The following is a 13,370-nucleotide window of genomic DNA, read 5'->3' as shown; positions in this document are numbered from 1 at the left end:
GTCTACCCAGTGCTAGCAATAGTTCAGATGGAACATCATGCTTAGTCTACAGACCTGCCTGCATAAAAGTGATGCAGAACAGTACAAGAAGTATGACTTTTTAAAAAGTTGAGAAAATCTATCAACCCTTCAAGGGAAGGCTTTAGAACCGATTAAATGTATCAGGAACGTTCAAGATGTACTTGACTGAGTCTATGGAGTCTTTCAAGATCTCTTCCAATCCTTCAGTTTTATTTATTATTTACATGGTGCTTTCTGGTCCAGAAATTTCAAAAGTGACTAAAACATATCAATATGACAGAGATTATTTGAAACAGGTTAGGACAGGAAAACAAGAAAAGCAATTCATTAGTTGTTGCTCAACAGATCCCACCATGGAAGCAGAAACCCATCAGTGCCACTGGGGACTCTGGTAGAACTGTGGGCCATCTGTCTACCCAGCTCCAGCTACATTGCTGACTTTGTGTCTCCCATTTTCACCTGATGGCCAACCTTGAAAACTTGTCCATTACACTGACTGCACCTGATATCACCTGACTTTTTTTGACAGTAATGGCCAGATAAGGAGACTTAACAACAGCAGCAGTGACAGCATCTGGCACAACAAAAGCAACCAAAGCAATAATTGAATGGAACATAAGCCAGAACCCCTGTGAGGCTAAGAAGGCACACTCACAGATGATTTGGAAAACTGCATTTATTTTATCTCCTTTCATGGTTTAGTTAGTATTGGGAGTAACACAATATATTTACTAGCCATGATCACAGTTTTAGTTTTCATAACCTCTTTTGAAAATACGTGGAAATTCATATTGTATATGCTTATGAAAGTACTACCTTACTGAACAAAAGATTTCAAAAAAGAACTGTAAACCTGTGACATTAACAAACTTCTGACCATTTCTTTTCTCTTTAATTTGTCCTATACAAGAACAGCTTCACTGACCTGTGTACTGCAGTCCTCTGTATTCACTGATTGCCCCAGGTGGTTTTAAATTGGGCCAGTAGTGAAATAACATTTGTACAGCTGGAGGTTTGACTTGAGATGGCCCATAGGCTATCACATACAGCAAGTCCTACAGAAAGACACACACAAAAATTTTATTTTTCGAGGTAACAGAACACAATTTAATACATATTACTCGTGTTTAAAGATAGCTGAACCCACCAAACATACACATTTCATGCCCTATCAAAAATCCTTTGTACATCCTTACAGGTTGATTAGATGACTCACTTCAACACCGTATTCACAACTGGCTTCAGAGTTTGATCAGAACACCCAACAGCTACCACCCACCCTGCAGAGTATACTAACAAAAAGAACAAATGAAGCTTCTGCCTAGCCATGGAGCAATGAGCTGTGACATAGGTAAGTAACTGGAGCCAGATTACATTTAGGCTGAGACAAAACTCACAAACAGTCCCCATAAAACTTCAGTCCCACATGAACTGACCAGATTGTTAGTTATTAAAATTTCTGCTAATTAGAGCCACAAATGCATAGAAAACCGAGTTCTGTTCTATAAAACATGGGACTGCTCCTGTAAACTAAAAATCAGAGGAACCTCCCACTCCATAATCCATAAGGAGGACTGTATATAAAGGTGATTTATAACTTCTTTCCACACAGTCCATCCAATTTTCAAGCCATCTAGTTTTGATTACTATCCAAATATGGTCATTTCCACAAAGTACATATGGCCAAAAACTTACTTTCCATACTTCTTGCTTGTATTTCATGAGGCATTCCAATAATTGGCAGTGATACACTGAGAGAGATAAGAGAGTATAGCCATTATGCTGAAATGGAAACTCAAGTTACAGAAGTGACATAATTAGCCAATTGGATTTGCTTTGTCAGTCTAAAACTCTTTACCTCATTTAATTACTTTTTATTTGAAATGGATTGCTGAAGAATTGTTGCCCTGAGAGTTATCACAAAAGATCAGAAATTAAGTATTAGTAAGCTTTCTGCCAAGGAATGCAGTAAGGTAATTAATCTTATGACAACAGTTTTTTGCACAGCAAAACATCTTTTTCAAACACATCTAGTTTAAGAATACCTGCTAATTCAACTGAGCTTTGTCTCTCTAGCACAACGTGATGCTGTAAATAGCTTGAGACAATAATGGAAGTGACATGTAATAATCCCTTATCCTCATGTGTACCACAGGCAATAGGAGACCCTCCTCAAACAAATATGAGACCCAAATTAATTACTTTATATGACTGACTTCACAAAACCATAGGGCAACATATTCTTCAGATGGCTGGAACATGGAATTCACAAACAAAATAGAACATTTAATGAAAAATACCTAAATAGTGTGAGTAGCATTTAAAAATATTGTGCTGCTTTTATCAAGTGATGTCAACTAGGTTAGCATGATGCAACATCTTTCACACACATGCTGCAGTGAGGGGTTCCTACATACACACAATCTACCCATCTACATAAAATGGAAGATATTTTGTTATCATGCAATGTAACAGCTCCCTCAGGTTAAATTTTGTTTCAGTTTGGTGAGGTGATCCCACCCATGGAGTGCACTGCTGAGAGAGAATGACACTTATTTTTCATCCTGTGTTGGATGGGGAGAGAGATTCTTCCCATCATCTGAACTTTTCTGACAGCATTTGATACATTACTTCATGACTCATGGTTTTAGAGAAAAATACCATGTTGCATCTTTACACATACCCGGGTTTGATGTGTACTGCATTGCAATCATTAGCATTGACGATGCAGATAGATTGACATGTGCTGGGACACTTTCTCTTTTTGAGGATCCCACTTTAAAGAAAGGGGGGGAAAAATGAAAGAAAAAGAAAACATTGTAACAGGGAAAATTAGGCAAGAATAGCATATAACTGATTTCAGTTGATGCAAATAAAACTCTTAAGGTTCCATGCCATTAAAAAAATATTTAAAAACCACTAAGAAAATGAAAGCATTCTGTATTAGAGAAGGTGGTAGCCCTTTTCTGTTGCAAGATAAAGAGGACTAGGAGTATAGCATTGCTTCACAGAATAACCACCTGATTTTCCAGATTAGCAAGATTTCATTCCAAGGGCTGCATTACCCAGATGTGAGGTTAACTTACGGCTTTGACTGTGATAAGGTAAGGATGCAGTGGAAGGTAAAGGAAAAAAAAAAAATGAAATCCTGCTGTTGAGGTATAGCAATGAAGGGGCTGGAGCTGGTGCTGGCTGCTGGCTCCTGTTGTATGGCACAGAGTACTTCCCAGGGAGCACATGCTATGAGTTCAAGTTATAGCCACATATCAGAAAAATTAGTCCCCCTTCTTGTGTGAACTGTGCTAAGACAATGATTAACAGTAGCACTGAAGTGTATATTTAAGCTGATGCAACTTTGACCTCACTTATAAAGTGGCTGGAGTTCCTTCTGGTCTCCTAACAAGCAGGAGCTATTAAATCGTATACTTGGCAACACTGCGGAGTGTATCTGCTTATTTGCTGAACTAAATCATAGACAGGGCTTTGAAAGCCATCTCCTACACAGAAATGTGCCATGCATGTTCCCCATCCTCACTCACAGGACTTTCCCAAGTGAGTTCAGTAAGATGCTTTTAGCCCCTCACTCTGGCCCTCCAGCTACTTTCACAAGTTCTTGCACCCTTCCATTCTGTTTGATTCAGAGCTGAACACCAAGGGAAGGAAAGGATCTGCACAAGCCTTGTAAAGGGGCAAGTCATTCCCAGTGGAGAAAGACCAGGGCACTAATTAAAAGAGCATCAACCAGAAAAGAGGAAAGGAACAGAAAACGTCTTCTGTCTTGTACTTCTCCACATGAACCAATATTACTATGTCTTTCTTTATTCTTTATTACATGGCTTTATTACTATACATTCTTTATTACTATGGCTTTCTTTATTACACTTTATTCATTCTTTTTTTTGAATCTCATCCACACAGATCAGAGCCCCAAAATTACTACAGAAAGGTCTGTTTGCATGGATTTAAATGGCAAAATAGTCTGCAGCTGTAGCTCAGCAAGTAAAATGTGGCCAAAATGTGGCCATCAGCAGAAAAGTTGGACACAGTAATATAAGCCAAATTTAAAGAGCAGCAGATTGGATTCATACAGATATCTAACAAACTGAGGAAAAATGACAGCATGACAAAGACTGCTCTCATGCTCTACATGTATGCAATCTCTGCCAAGGGCAGCTGAGGAATAGTATCTAAGTAAACCAAGGAATTGGCTCCATCAGTTGCTCTGGAGAACAGCTGTACACATCTGAGAGACAGGACAGGATAAGTCATCTACATCACTTGTGCTTTAACAGGTAACAGTAAAGAAAAAAAAGGAAGTTTAACATAACATTCTGGTTTTAACCCAAAGAGGACCTATTGCACCTATGTACAAACTACATCCTAGTAATTTTCATTTGCATGCTGTTATTAGACCTGTCAAAGGCAACAGGGAAAAATCATTGCACTGTCAAACAAGGGACTGTATTACATGGAGAAATTGAGGTTAACAGAAGAATTAAGGGATTTCTCCAAAATCACTGACTGGTAGAGCCAGAAAGTACAGGTGATAGATTTCCATAAAATCTTAATCTCAAAACCTCTGGACCATGGCTCTTTCCATGTTCTAACAGCATTTTCTACATGCTAATGACATCAGTGTTGATCTCTGTAAGTTATTTGTACTTTTCCAAAAAGGTCTAGAATACAGATACAGAGAAGACATTCTTACAGAATCCCTGCATCACTGATGTTAGAAGGGATCTCTGGAGATCATCTTGTTCATCTCCCCTGCTCAAAGAAAGGGAAACTAGAGCAGGTACTTGGGACCTTGCCTAGCTTTGTCCTAAGCATCTGCTAGGATGAAGAATCAGCAGCCTCTCCAACTAACTGTTCCAGTGTTTGACCACCCACAGAGTAAAAGGCTTGGTTAAAACTGCCTTTTAATATTGATCATAATGCTTCTCTCAGCAGGACTTGGTTAAATTTCTCACTGCTACCCAAATCCCATCCAGCTTTTTAACAGGTACATTGATGATCATTCAGAACACACCTCAGGATTCAAATTCTGCGGTGATTATGAAACTATGTAATCATGAAAACACCCTCAAGAAGAAAAGAAAAAATAAAGAAATAGAGAAAAGAGGCAGTCACTGTCAGGTTCAGTCTTAACATTTATGGATAGGAGATCTTGCAGGCACAGCTATTTAGTATGGAATTTAAAGAGAAAATGCAAAGATGAGAGGAAGGAGAAAAATTGGAAATTCATCACATCATTACATTGAGAAGAGTCATAATTGTACCTGCAGATTTAGTCCAGATTCAAAAATAACACATTGCTATAGCCTCTATCATTTCAGGAGCAGTTTGTCCACCAATTCTGTATTCAAAACTCCCACTGCTGGCACTGAAAGTTCTAAGAGTCTGGAAAATACATTTCTTAAACAAGCTAAATTTCACCTTTTAAATGGAGGAGGAATTCCCACGGTAACAAAGCATAATAAATAAGTAAAAATTATAGAATTATTTGCGGTTGAAAAATAGTCACATGGAACTATTTTACATAAATGCATGGAGTAGATTGATGTTCCATTACAATTCTATGACAGATCAAGCTCTGACTCCTGCCGTCCGATACTATTACAGCAGTGTACCATGTTTCCTGAGACATAACAACACTAGAATGAGTTCTACTTACATATAGCCATAGGTAGAAAAGATGTGCTGAGATACTCTATAATATCCTTGTGCAGAAATGGAGGAAAGGTAGCTAGTGTTGAAATCATTGTATAGGGTAAAGTACTCAAAATATCATCATTGAGAAAAGGAAGTAGGCATGTAGTAGTGTAAAAAATTGATTGACCAAGATCTGTTGAACAAAGGGAAAAAAATACAGAATCATTAAAATGGAAAAATAATTATAACTATGTATTATGACTTTATGTACTATGTACTTTTTAGCTTACAAAATTATTTTTAAAAATTACATTTAAATTCAAGTTTTCCCCTTAAATTAATTTCAGAAGTCTGTCACTATAGACAAGAGACTTCAATCACATTTTTAAGCCACTCCTCAAATAGAGGGAAACAGCTGTTCAACAGCACTAAGATGAGTTTGGAGGGAATATAAATATTACAGGCAGTAACACTGATGAAAATCAATGTTGATTTTAATCATACAATGATTAACATACATTTAAGTACTTAAGCCTGCATTTCAGCAGAGATGCTGTTAGAATCAGAATTTGATATGCACTTTGGTACTGAAAGGCCTGCTTTTGCAAAAAGCATTCTAGTCTTTATTAGCCAGAGAAAAATAAGATTTTGATCTTAATTACCCTCAAAAGATCTGCAAAGTACCCCACACAGAGACTACAGGATGTGTCACTGTATTTTTCAAACTATCTTTCTCTGGGAAGCCACAAGACTTAAGAGGAAAGAAATATTTATCAAGAATATCCATACTTGGCCTAATTAATCATATTATAACTTTTTGGAAGGGATACTTGAGGAATGTGCAACACTTCAAAATCCAAATGGAAGGGACAGGTTGTTGTGTATCTGGGCACTATGCCACCCTCATACCTGTTCCAAACAAGGAACTGAATCTCCAATAAAGGTTACAGCACCCCATGAACCCCAAGTTTGAACCTATGTGATGATTCTAAATCATCATCAGGACTCTCCCCTGCACAAGAATTCATTTCATTACTCACTCTGTAACCTTAAGTATGTTACACAATCCTCCTGTCTCATCTGTACAACTAGGATGATTTAAAACTGCCTCTGTAAAGCCCTCCAAGATCTGTAACTGTTAACACCATGAGTCACAGTAAGAATTAAAATTAGCACTGCATTTCAGTGGTTCTGGTGAGTCATCTCTGCAAGGGGCTAACCGGACCCTAAATGCTAGTGAGTGTTTCTCTCTTGGAATTTAATGTACACTTAAGCACTGAGAGTTTTGTATAATGTGACCAGACCAAAGTTCAGGTCTGTCTAGCACACCCAGTTGTACTTACCCAACAACACTGATTGTTCTGATTATATATATATATATATATATATTTAGTCAAATGCTAAGCTGAGTGAGAAATAAATAAGATATGCTATCACAAAATTTCATTCTTCATGTAGAGAACCATAGAAAACAGTAAGTCACCTCCCCTTGCCCTAAGCATTAGTCAGCCAAATTATTCATAGCAAATATTTATCTAGACTGTCCTTAAGAATCCACAAGACAGTTCACTCCTTCTCCTGGCAATTCATCCTAGTACTTAACCATCTTTATAATAAAAAAAGCCTTTTTTAAAAAATGTTTAAGTCTATAAATTCTCATCCTGATCAGCTGTTTCCACAAAAAGTTTGGTTTGATTAATTTCTCCTGGCAGCAACCTCTGCATAGTTGTATATGATAACCATGCATCTGTTCCATTTTTCTCTAAGCTAGACAAACCAAGTACTTTGTTTTTTCTCACTGTTCACATTTTCTACTCCTTGTATCACTCTTGTTTCTTTTTCCTGGACTCCTTCCAAGTGGTCCATATCTTTCTTGAAGCCAGATGGACAAATCTGAAAATTTCACTCCAAATGAGGGAGTTAGAATAGGACTAGGGCTGTTAGAATGATAAACAAAATGCCATGGGTATCTCAAACACAAAACACCTGTTTACATATTGCTAGAATATTAACATATTAGTGACTTATGGTCTGCCTCCAATCTACTGTAACATAGAGATCTCTGCAGTACAGCTTTCAAGTTAATATTTCCCTCAATTCATCTCTGCCTTTGATTTCTGCTTAAAAAGGTATTTTACATTTCTTCTTTGAATATGTTTCAGAACAGAATGCAATTTGCCAAGACTGTTCTGAACTGGTTATCTTTCACACAAAGGACATTACATTCGCCATCTTGATAACTCCCATAAATCAAAGTGCTCTCTTGTTTCTATCTGCCAAGTAAAAAACCTTAACATATATAAAACACTAGACCCAGCAGAGACTCCTGTAAGATTCCCACTTGGTATACCCTTCCAGCTGACAACAGCCACTGGCAATTACTCCTGGAATGTTTTTCTCACTGAAGTGGGGGCCATGTGTCCCAGATTGACACAGCAACAAAAGCCTGACTAAGGAGAGGAAAACCCTGCCAGGAGACCCACCGAGCCGCCATAAAGGGAAGTTATGTTTGTGCAGTGTTATTTGTTCTCTGCAGGTCTCCACTGGTCATTAATTATCATCATGTTATTATTTAGAAAGATGGTTTTGATAATCAATTCCACCACTGCTAGAAAACAAAGCTAAGTCGACAAGTCTATAATTTGCTAGATCATATAATTTCCTATCACAGTAGTCTTTGATTCAAAACACACTGCTGCCATCTCAAAAGGGATCCACTCATGGATTTAACACAAACAACCTTCCTGCTAAGGACCTTCATCTGTGCATCAGACTGTCAACAAGCATCCTATACTGAACTCTGTAAGTGATACACCCTGGTACCATGGTGAAAATTAATCCCAGTATGGAAAACCACAGACTAACAAGCCAGACATATACAGAATTTGATAGAAAATTATATAAATACAACACAGTTGTTAAAAAAAAAAATCTTTTGATTAACTAGTTCAAAACTAGATGGATGTTCTGTAAGTCAAAGAGATATTGCTATATTTTTAGCCAGAAATATTTTAGAACCATCTCAAAACACCATTACCACAGTTTTATTTCAACTAAACTTTTACTATGTTCTATTTGGAGGTAGACTCGATCTTCATACTCATTATAAGCCAGGTATACATCTGCAGCCAATTTGTGTCTTATTAGGAGAGCCATGCCAAAAAGACTGGTCAGAAGATAACCCAGCATATTAAAATTCCATATCCAGATTTTTTAGGCCTATCTGTATTATTTTTGTTACATATCATCATATTTTAGTTACATACCACCAGCATGCCACTAAAAATCAGACAACCTCAGAATTCAAACCCAAATCCAGAGTTAGCAAAGAAACATCTTTTATTTAAGAAAGTCCAACCAAACACTTGGTTAAAAACACATCTCAGGAGATTTGAATTCCAGATCCAGGTCAGTTTAGGCCCATCTCTTCAACTGCATTAGGCATCATTCATGGATTCACAGCACTTGAAGTTAAGTGTACTGGAAGGGTTCAAGGGCCTGCTTACCATGTTGACCATGTTGTAGCAAGGGAACTAGATCCAGCAGTGTCACCAGTGTCACGTAAAGTCCTTGATAGTCCAAAGATGGGTAGTCTGATAACTGAGCATCACGACTTTGCTGGCCACGTTCAGATGGAGCATCTCGCAGGACGCTGTAAAGGAGGGAGCGAGTAACAGTAGGGTTGATGGAACTGACCTGTGGTCTTAGAGATGGGGTGAGTGGGAATGGCACAGGAAAAAGACACATGGTCATGGGCACTGTCAAATTGGAGGCATCTTGATTCTCCTTCTTCCCTGTGCGGGACAAAATGCTGTTGGGGGGACAAAGAAAAAAAAGAGACAACAAAGACACAAAGAACAGCACATTACATTGAAATGACACTATAAAACAAATAATAAAACACCAGATACATCCCACATAAGATGCAATTGCTACCAAAGCTAGTGTGTCTAACCAATCTAGCAGCTATTCACTTTCACGCGTCAAGATAAGAGAATTCAAAATTCACATTAGAAAAATTTCATTGCATCTCATGTGTTATCTGGTTCATAAGGAGCAAAAATATAAAAATGCATGTTTCAGTGCCCTACCCATGTTTCACAGTTAAGAAAAAATCTGGGAATTACAAGTGTTTGCTATGGAAAAATAGCTGTGTCAAAATAGGCTGGTATTTTACTCAGAGATTTTAAGAGATTTATTCCACCCCCCCGCCCTCCCCATAATCTTTTGAACAAACTGACTGAAAACATGCAAAATATAGGTGTGGCACTTGCAGAAACATGTTTTAGCAAAGAATAAACATGTGTGTTTGTTAAGATAGTCTTAAAAATCACATGTTTATTGCATTAAAATAATGTCTGTATGTATATTATGATACTGTTTCATGATCACTCACTCAGTATCATTTGAGATAATGAAGTTTAAACAGGCACATGGATTTAGAAATAATATAGTATTTCTAAAATGTTAACTAAACTACATTTGGAAAAGTTATAAAATAATATATAGTAGATGGTCTTTAGCATATGTTTGTGAGCTAATGATAATGGTTGTTTATGTGTGCTTTTAATTTTGCCCATGTTTAGGGAGGAAACATTTTACTTTATGAATACGAACACTCCTTGGGTAAATAGTTACCTTCAAAAATCTAAGGGCTAAGCAAGCAAGACCAATTATGTAACTGCAGATCAGACAGTATTTTACCATACATTCCTGCTGTTACTTACGTTATTATTCAACAAAACTCACTATAAACTAAAGGAGACAATTTCAAAAAATAAAAAGGATTTAGTGGGAATCAATATAGAGGCTATACGTCAACCAGCTTGGTATGTTGTTTTAAGAATTTTGTAAACATGTTAATTTAATTTAAAAAAACAAAACAAACAAAAAACTCCACTATTTTAAATAGAAATAAATTGTCACTTAAGCAGCGCTATATTTTAGTTATCAGGCAACTATAAGGGTAGTTCATAATCTTTGTATGTGCCTATGAAATACAATACACCTTTTAAGTATATTAAACCACATAAAATGCCCTTTATTTTTTTAAAGCACATTTTGCAGCTCTCAGTATTTGTGATTTCCAAGAGCAGTTGCTATTAGTTTAACTCTTTTCCCAAAGTCAGTATTGAAAGTTATAAAAGACAAGTGGCATTAAAATTTCCACTGACTAATGAAGACCAGAGTTATGTCAAGAGGGAGCAGTTCTAGAAAACTCTGCCCTCTTCAGGAGTACAGAAATCCTTACTGTATTATCACCTTAGCACAGACATCTTACCTCAGCAGCCAAATGAACAATGTACACAAGTAAGTTAAACTCTTGCTAAGGTGCTTATAACAGAAGGGCCCATTCATTTGCCAGATATACATAAAATACTTTTACAAGTACAGTTCTGTGCCAAGTGGCTAATATCACATCACACTTAAAGTCAGAGATGAAGATATAGTCTATTTTAAGAATCTACACACTTTTGCTTTTTTCTTTTTTTATTGTGCCTTACATATTTGACAGATTATTTTGGTTTCTGTTACCCAATGTCCAGTGTATGAACCATGGTACCATAACAGTGTTTACAAAATTGTACCAGGAAATCACCTAAGATTTAATATGACTTTTAAAGCAAATTATCAGAGTGCTGATTCCTTTTAATTTGTTTGATGTTCATTTGCCATACTATGCAGCTCATGTTTAGAGATATGAATGTACTAAATTACATTCCTTCCCTGCCTACCAGTGGCTTATGCTCATCCCTTCACTTGCCAACATGTAATTTCAAGCACACTTATTCCCAGAAACGATAGAATTGTATTGATTAATCCTTGCCTTGTGAAGTGCAAGGCAGTAATCAAGAGCTTATGCTACAGGTTTCCCTTCCTTTCAGCACAGAGCAATGGCACATCTATGGATTAGAGGCCGAAGTATCTTGTATCTTGATCAGGGAATCCTGTTCACTTCAGGAACAGCAATGAGACTGTATCTAAATTCCAGCTGCAATCATGCCCAATTTAGAAAAAGAAAACTTTCAGAGGGTTTTTGCTTGACTGGTGTCAAAGCAATAAACACAAGAATCAAAAGTGAAAATCTAGGAAATCCCCTAAGAGCAAGATACAATGACTACAGTTTGCTTCTGGTTCTGTTCAAACTAGGTACTGAGATCCTGGACTGTCTGCAGATCATACTGAACTTGCCCTGTGACACGTAACAAAGCTACTAGGTCTTGTTTAAAGATTTGTACATCTTCACTGCAAATCTATTCAAATGTTACTGCCTTCCAGGAAAAGTTTCCTGAAATGCCTACAGGGGAACTGCACCTCACCAAGGTATCAAAACAAGCTTGACCCTTAATTAGCCACTGGGCATCTATAACTCTTCCTTAGGTAAAATATTTTACTTAGAAATCCATATGAATAATTTTCTCCAAGAAAATGTGAAAGAATGAGCTGTTCTGAAAAATTTTTATTAAGTCTTAGATCATTCCTCAAATGAGGGAGAAAATACTGAAAATGAGCAGGGCATGAAACAAATTCATGCTGTAATGTAAAGAAATGCTTTTGCCCAAAGAGAAAATTAAGGAAGAACTAAAAGAATCAATGTACTATGCATTGCTTATGGTGATTTTATGTGATGTTTGTTCATAGAAATAAGGAATTTATTTTTTTCAGCCATTCCACATCTATTCCCCCCACCGTTGAGCTTGTGATTTATTGAGGCGATGTACAGAGCAAAGGAACAAATTAATCTTTTGCTATCCAACTATAGACAGCAGAAGGACACCAAATATGAATGTGATCTGAAACAGTGGGCACATCCCACTATAAAGAACACAGTCACCCTGTCCATAAAATGGAAAGGTAAAAAGGACAATAAACTGTAAAAGCTCCATGTGTAAAATTCAGTCATCATACGCAGCTTCTCTGAGTAATCACTACTCCATTATTCCTTCATCAAGAAATCTTTATCCTAACAAGTTCTGCTATGAAGATACAGATCAATAGGGAAATATTTCTGAAGTTATTCTAAGACAGTAGATGGTCACAAGAAAACTCTTCTAAAGACCAGATCCAAATCTCCAGATATCATTGGGTATTTTTGCTGCTATTTGATCTGTATTCTCGTAGCAGCCTAAATTCATTGGGTATGCTTTGTCTCAAGCTAGAAAGATTATTCTCCACCATGCACTTCTATCATTGATATTAAACCTTGCACAATGGAGTTTCAGTGCAGGTGGCAGAAAGAAGACTTAGCATGCAAATTATTCAAAGAAATTTCTGAGCATGCTCTTCAGAAAGGTTCTTAATCAATCTGATTAGTTTTAAGGGTAAATCTTGCAGAGATCTGCACAAAGTGGGAGGGAGTTTCCTTCTTTCCATCTGCCACACTAAATACAGTGTTTTGTTTTGCTTTTTTATCCAGCTTCCTTCTCAGTAACAGCAAGTGTGTAAATGTATGCTGGTTTAACCATAGCACTCAGGCTTTGACCCACTGTTCAAATTCCCCAGCTACAGAGATTTAGAATGTGGATTTGACCTTGCTGCAAGTCAGAACTCAGTCCACTTAAATTTATATCCAAGTTCTGGCTTCAATTTCTGGTGCCCTTTTACTTCTGAGGCTGATGAAATCACAGATCATGAAGGACAAAGCCATTTGTGTAGACCTGTGTAACAGGTCAGGTTCAGCATTATTCACAAGAGGA

At 37.0% G+C, this 13,370-nt stretch overlaps 1 protein-coding gene across 2 annotated transcripts in view; it reads right to left on the bottom strand.

Annotated features, from left to right (window-relative positions):
- UNC79 (unc-79 homolog, NALCN channel complex subunit) overlaps positions 1-13,370 on the bottom strand; it is a 99,599-nt gene that overhangs the window by 79,024 nt on the left and 7,205 nt on the right. Inside the window, exons 3-7 of one of the 2 annotated variants that reach the window (XM_030452025.1) lie at positions 9,180-9,484; positions 5,696-5,866; positions 2,705-2,797; positions 1,717-1,772; positions 947-1,076 (exon numbers count right to left, since the gene is read on the bottom strand). In XM_030452025.1, the coding sequence (XP_030307885.1) occupies positions 947-1,076; positions 1,717-1,772; positions 2,705-2,797; positions 5,696-5,866; positions 9,180-9,484 (755 nt within the window). Of the gene's footprint in view, positions 1-946; positions 1,077-1,716; positions 1,773-2,704; positions 2,798-5,695; positions 5,867-9,179; positions 9,485-13,370 lie in introns of those variants that run through there. The other variant, XM_008492518.2, reaches the window with a different exon arrangement.

The sequence above is a fragment of the Calypte anna genome, chromosome 5A (assembly GCF_003957555.1).
Source record: "Calypte anna isolate BGI_N300 chromosome 5A, bCalAnn1_v1.p, whole genome shotgun sequence".
NCBI lineage: Eukaryota > Metazoa > Chordata > Aves > Apodiformes > Trochilidae > Calypte > Calypte anna.
The sequence above is the reverse complement of the archived record's forward strand: the minus strand, read 5'-3'. Positions and strand labels throughout refer to the sequence as shown.